The sequence below is a fragment of the Trichechus manatus genome, unplaced genomic scaffold (assembly GCF_000243295.1).
Source record: "Trichechus manatus latirostris isolate Lorelei unplaced genomic scaffold, TriManLat1.0 scaffold00038, whole genome shotgun sequence".
Classification (NCBI taxonomy): Eukaryota; Metazoa; Chordata; class Mammalia; order Sirenia; family Trichechidae; genus Trichechus; species Trichechus manatus.
Window position 1 is genome coordinate 14231810 of NW_004443974.1, and position 6000 is coordinate 14237809.

The 6000-nt window shown below is 39.1% G+C and overlaps 1 protein-coding gene across 1 annotated transcript in view; it reads right to left on the reverse strand.

Moving 5' to 3' along the window:
- FNBP1 (formin binding protein 1) overlaps positions 1–6000 on the reverse strand; it is a 142000-nt gene that overhangs the window by 3956 nt on the left and 132044 nt on the right. The window contains exons 13-15 of the mRNA XM_023730620.1: positions 3416–3548; positions 1735–1856; positions 1313–1449 (exon numbers count right to left, since the gene is read on the reverse strand). Coding sequence (XP_023586388.1) covers positions 1313–1449; positions 1735–1856; positions 3416–3548 — 392 coding nt within the window. The remainder of the gene's footprint in view (positions 1–1312; positions 1450–1734; positions 1857–3415; positions 3549–6000) is intronic.

Consider the following 6000-nt stretch of genomic DNA (forward strand, 5'->3'; position numbering starts at 1 on the left):
ATTTCCACCTAGATGTTGCCCCAGCTCCTGAAACTCAACTCACTGTTTTTCTTCCAAACCAGAGCCCCCTTAGTATTTCCTGTTTCAGTGGACAGCTCCGTTCTTCCAGGAATGCAACTTTGGTAATCATCTTTGATCGACTCCCCTTTGTTCCTGACTTCCAATCAGCTGTGAGCATGACCAGTTTGTCACCTGCAGCCTCTCGTGTCTATTTCTTAATCAAGACCCCCAAGGCCGTTGGCTAAGATAATTTCAAATAACTAGCCACCACTCCCCAAACTAGTATTCTGAAAGACAAATTGTTTAGGGAGCTGTTAATAGGGGTATTGTGGAGAGGGAGGGAGGTTTGGATGTGGAGTAAAACTGGGAACATTTAAACTGGTATTTCTCTTTCTGGTTTTGTCACAAAGAACACTGAGTCTATTTAAGGCTCTGAAGGGTCCTATAGTAAAGAAATCTATAAAAGGCATTTATCTCAGGGCTTCCAAAACTTATCTGAGTTCTAAATGCTTTTTTTTTAAACAGCATTCTTATTAACATTCTGCAGGACATTGTTTCAAAGGTTATCAGTTTGGGAAATGCTAGCCTAGTCTTTCTAAACACTATCACTGTTTTCTAATCCACCCTACATATATCACACATAAATCTCCTAAGGTACAGCTCTGATTATGTCAACACCCTCCTTTCCTCACTATTCGCCAAATAAAATAAAAATGTTTCTCTTACCCAGCCCCGCAACTGACACCTCCCACTTTCTAGTTTTGTATTCCACTATTACCACCTAACACATCTAAGCTGCACGAACAACCCCATGCTTTCCTCATTTCCATGTTTTGGAAATGCCCATCCCACTGATACACTGCAACACCAAGTGTTCTATAAACCTCTTTAAGGAGCTCTTCTGTAAACTCCCCCCTCACTCTGTACCCCTTTTTTGGTAAACACTGCAGGCTGCCCTCTCCTATATGTGTATCTGCTTTATTTCTGTAAGAGTGGGTGCCACCCATACCACCTGTGGCCCTTCTCTTCAGGGGTCTTTATAAGACAGAGCTCTATAAATACTGAACAAATGGATAAAATAATCATCATTCCAGTTAAGCTCATGGATAGTTGTTAAATTTTATGGACCGTAAGTCAAAATATATAGTCATCCAGCAAATAACAACAATACCAGGAGTAGAACAAAAGAATAACAGAAAAAGATTTGGAAAACTTCAAAAGAAAGTTCAGATCACAGAAACAGAAGAGTGACTCAGATACAGTTTATAAAAAAAAAAAAAAAAAAGGAAATTAGGCTGACGTAGAGAGTCACCTTCAAACATGTAGAGAGCTTTACAAGTCCCTATGGCTGGAAGGGGCTCCTCGTCATCAAATTCGTCATCGAAATCTGTGGCCAGCACCTTCACCTCACTCTCCTGACTTTGCTCCTCTGTGTAACTGCCATCTGGGCTGCTCAAGAAAGAAAAACACACAGCAACTATAGCAACTGACTTCAGTAAGGACTCAAATTCAGTCCATCTTAAATCGTTCTGTATGCTTAGATCACCATTCTACGCTGAACTGTAAATTTGCACCATGGGAAAAATCAGAAGTCAACTGTAACAGGCACTTTGGTATTGAACAAGTGCTTATGCTCATTTCCAGATTCCAAAATTTAGGAATAAATACAAAGCAAAACCACTCCTTTGCAGAAGGCAGGCTAACAAAACAGGCAGTGCCATACAGATACTGTACCTCTCCCGGTCTTGAGCACAGTTACTGACTGACGGTGGGTTTTGGGCATCATACATTCCACTCTGTCGGCGGGCCTGTTCACTTCGTGCTGGAAGCCTGCCTTCAACCTCAGCCAGCCAGGCCTGAAAACAAAAACAATGCAAGACTCTGGCCTGAACTCAACTGAGGATAAGATTACAGAGTCTAAAGCACAAAACTCAAGGGTATTTAAGCCAACATGAAAACACCGTATGGGGCCAGAGTCTCCAGTTTATCTGCGTTTGACCTTATAAATGTACTCAAAGGCAACTACTTAAATTTATCCAAAGTCGGAGAACTAGAAGTAAATTCACATTGATGCAATTTTTTGCAATGTGGCAGAAAACACTGGCCTCTATTACATTCTTGGGCTTTCAAGCAGCTATGTGACCTTGAACGAGTCACTCTTAATTCTTTCTGGTTCCAAAAATTCTGTGACCGTGAGGTCAAACTGGCAGTTTGCACTCAGTTTGGATAAAATTATCTTCAGCAACATTTGAAATAATGAAAAGTAGATGTTATGGGTTGAATTGTGTCCTCCAAAAAGATATGGTGAATTACTAATGCCCATATCTATAAATGTGACCTTGTTTGGAAAGAGGGTCTTTGCAGATGTAATTGGTTAACATGAGGTCATACTGGAGCGGAGTGGGCCCTGATCCTCTATAACTGTTGCCCTGATAAGAAGAGGGGAAGAGACACAGAGACAAAGAGACAGAAGCAGAGGGAAAATGGCCAGGTGGAGACAGAGGCAGAGACTGGAGTGCTGCTGCCACACGCCAAAGAACACCAGGACCGAGAAGAGCCAAGGAAGGAAGGGTTCCTCCCCGAGAGCCTGCGGAGAGAGCATGGCCCTGCCAACACCTTGATTTTGGACTTCTAGCCTTCAGAATTTTGAGAGAATAAATTTCTGTCGTTAGCCACCGAGTTTGTGGCACTTTGTTACTGCAGCCCAAGGAAACTAATACAGGAGGCAAAAGAATAAAAATAATCAGAAAAAGACATTTCTAGCTTCTACCAGATCAGTTGAACCATAGTAACTTATTGACGGATTTTAAAAAGAATGAAAAAAGCCGTGTTTGACTCTTCATTGTTAGAAATAATCAATTCTGATTAGAATTAGTTGCTGGTTTATTTTTCCATGCGCTGCAGTCTTTAAATTTAAGGCAGAAAAAAAAGAGGCTTTTTGTCCACAGCTTCCGAGTGCTCCTCTCTCTCACATACATAACCTTTTTGATAATGGGTGTTCTGAAAGGACAGTAACATACTACAAATGATTTTTTAAAACTCCCTTTTTGATTCACTGAGATGACAAAGGATGGTATGCTTCCGATTATATTCATTATTAACATGAAATGAAGCAGAGCAAACTAAAGTGAAGTGCTTAAATTAAAAAAAAAAAAACTGTATACACAAATACTGCTTTAAACAGTGTCAGTTTTAAGGGGCACAATTAAGATGGGATATGCTGTGAAGCAGAACATTCAGTAGATGACAGTATTTTTCCTTTTATCATAACTCATGAAACAATCTGACATTCCAGACTGTCTCCCCCCCCAGTGAAAGAAATGGTGGTGATACTCTAAACCAACATACACTTAATGGCACCTATTTCTTTTTCTTTTTTCCCAACAAGAACTTTTCAAGAACGGCTTCTTCATACCTCAAATTTCTGGACCTCTAGTCGCAGTTTTTCTATATTTTGGCCAACTTCTGTTAATTTGTGATCCAAACTGGCTGGGTCTCCCATTTGTGGATTCTTTAGGTAGACATCTTTCATTTTTGTTATGGCATCTCTGAAAATAAGAATGAGCAGGACATGGTAAAAGTTAGTGTTTCAGTCAATTATATTCTCCCACCACTTTGAAACCATGTGAATGGAGTGTGGGAAGATTATATGAGTATAGATTTGAAGGGAATACTGGAGCCAGCTTTCATTCTAAACATTCTCTATAAGAATTCTGCTACTAAGATCTGTATAACCCAGAGATTGATTTTTAAATTTCTGTCCCTTTTCTGGGTAGTATCGCCTATTGTCTCCAGTAAGTGATAAACAAATTGATCCTGCCTTTCCCTACGCTCAAAACAATAAAACCCAAATATTTCCATGTGCACGTTCTTCATACAAACCAAAGCTACAAAGCTACAACTGGCATCTTAGGTCTCGTGGGTGAGAATATGTTTACCTCATGAAGAAGCACACTGTTAACTGCTTTGGAAATTTCATTACATACCATTTCAACTATTAAGAATGAAACCAAATCCACAGCTGGTATTCATCACAGGCGGGCAATAGAGCCTTAAAGCTACATCTTGCAAGATTACATGCCCTTCCTGAAATCATGTTTTGTAAGCTCGCGCACAGTAGCCAGAGGGAGGAGTGCCTAGAAAAGCACTGCAGGCATGTTTGGGGGCTATCTCTAGGAGTTAATTTTAACCCCTGCTTAAAGACACTTATGACAGGGTTAGAATTGTTCCAGGGTTAGTGCAAACGACTCTTTGTCAGGTTAAGGAGCCAACTTTAATGAGCTTCAGCAAAAGAAAATCCAAACCAATCATACAACACAAGGTCAACAAACCAAAAAACATATTCTGAGTCATTTTAAACTGAGTTTAACTGAAAATACGGAAATAACAAGAAGAGAATATCCACAAATCCTCACCACCCCTCTACCCCACGACTAGCATTTGACCCTATATATGCTGCCTCCCCTCCTTAACACTGATGAGCTGTTAGCTCCTCCCTGAGGCCAACCTCCATTTGAGCCCTAGCTCCACCTGGACTGCCGGCCCCCTTATCTTGCTATGTTTTTTTTTTCCTATAGCATGTATCACTTTCCAACATTATATAATTTATTTATTTATTATTTATTGTCTGTCTCCCTCTACTAGAGCAAAAGTTCTAGGAGGGCAGGGATCTTTATTTTGTTAACAATGTATCCCAACTGTCAGGACACTACCTGTTACATAGTAGATGCTCAATAAATATTCATTAAGTGAATAAATGTTCCTACAACCAACCGTAATGTTGTCCATCTTTACAAAAACCTTCTCTTGACTCCAAGGCCTTCACCTCCATGCACCACCCTATTTTTCAGTGAAATTCATTATCTTCAATTCCTCTCTTCCCTGTGTCTCTTGATTAACCTCTCCAGAAGTTTATCAATTTTATTAGTCTTTTCAAAGAACCAACTTCTGGATCTGTCAATCCTCTCTGTTGTATGTGTATTCTTTAATTAATTAATTTATGCTTTTCCTTTATTATTTTCTTTAGACTTAATTTGCTTTCTTTTTGTAACTACTTGAGATGGATACTTTGCTTACTGAATTTTAGCTTTATTTCTAATATGTACGAAAGCTGTATTTCCTTTTATAAGCATGGCTTTAATGACAGTTCAGAAATTTGGTATGTAGAAAATTCATTAAGCTTCTTTTGTTCCATAGGTTTTCTAATTTCTATATGATTTTTTCTTTAGCCCATGAGTTATTTAGAACTACATTTCTTAACTTCTAAATTCTGGTTATTTGTATCCAGCTTAGTTGCAAGGTTCAGATAACATACTCTTAGTGATATCTGCCCTTTGATGTTTGTGGAGACTTGCTTTATGAAACCAGCATATGGTCAATTTTTGGAAATGTTCTATGTATGCTTGAAAAGAATGTGTATTCTGCTGTTGTTGGCTATGTGTGTATTATGTCAATTTTATTAACTGTGTTTTTCAGATCTATATTCTTTTTATTGTGCTTTAGGTGAAGGTTTACAGCTGAAGTTAATTTCTCATACAAAAATTTATACACATATTGTTATGTGACATTAGTTAGAATCCCTACAATGTGACAGCACACTCCACCTTTCCACCCCGGGTTTCTTGTGTCCATTTAGTCAGTTCCTGTCCCTTCCTGCCTTCTCATCCTGCCTCCAGACAGGAGCCGCCCATTTGGTCTCGTATATCTGGTTGAACTAAGAAGCACACTCTTCACGAGTATTATTTTATGTTTTATAGTCCAGTTTAATCCTTGTCTGAAGAGTGGAATTCCGGAATGGTTTTAGTTCTGGGTTAACAGAGTGTCCGGAGGCCATAGTTTCAGGGGTAAATCTTCTGTATTCTTAGTGACTTTCTATTCATCTATTTTATCTACTTGCTGAGAGAAGTGCATCAAAAATTCCCCACTACAGGGGACCATGGTCTCAGGATCATCTAGCTCAATTTGCATAACATAGTTTATAAAGAAGCTGTTCTACATTCT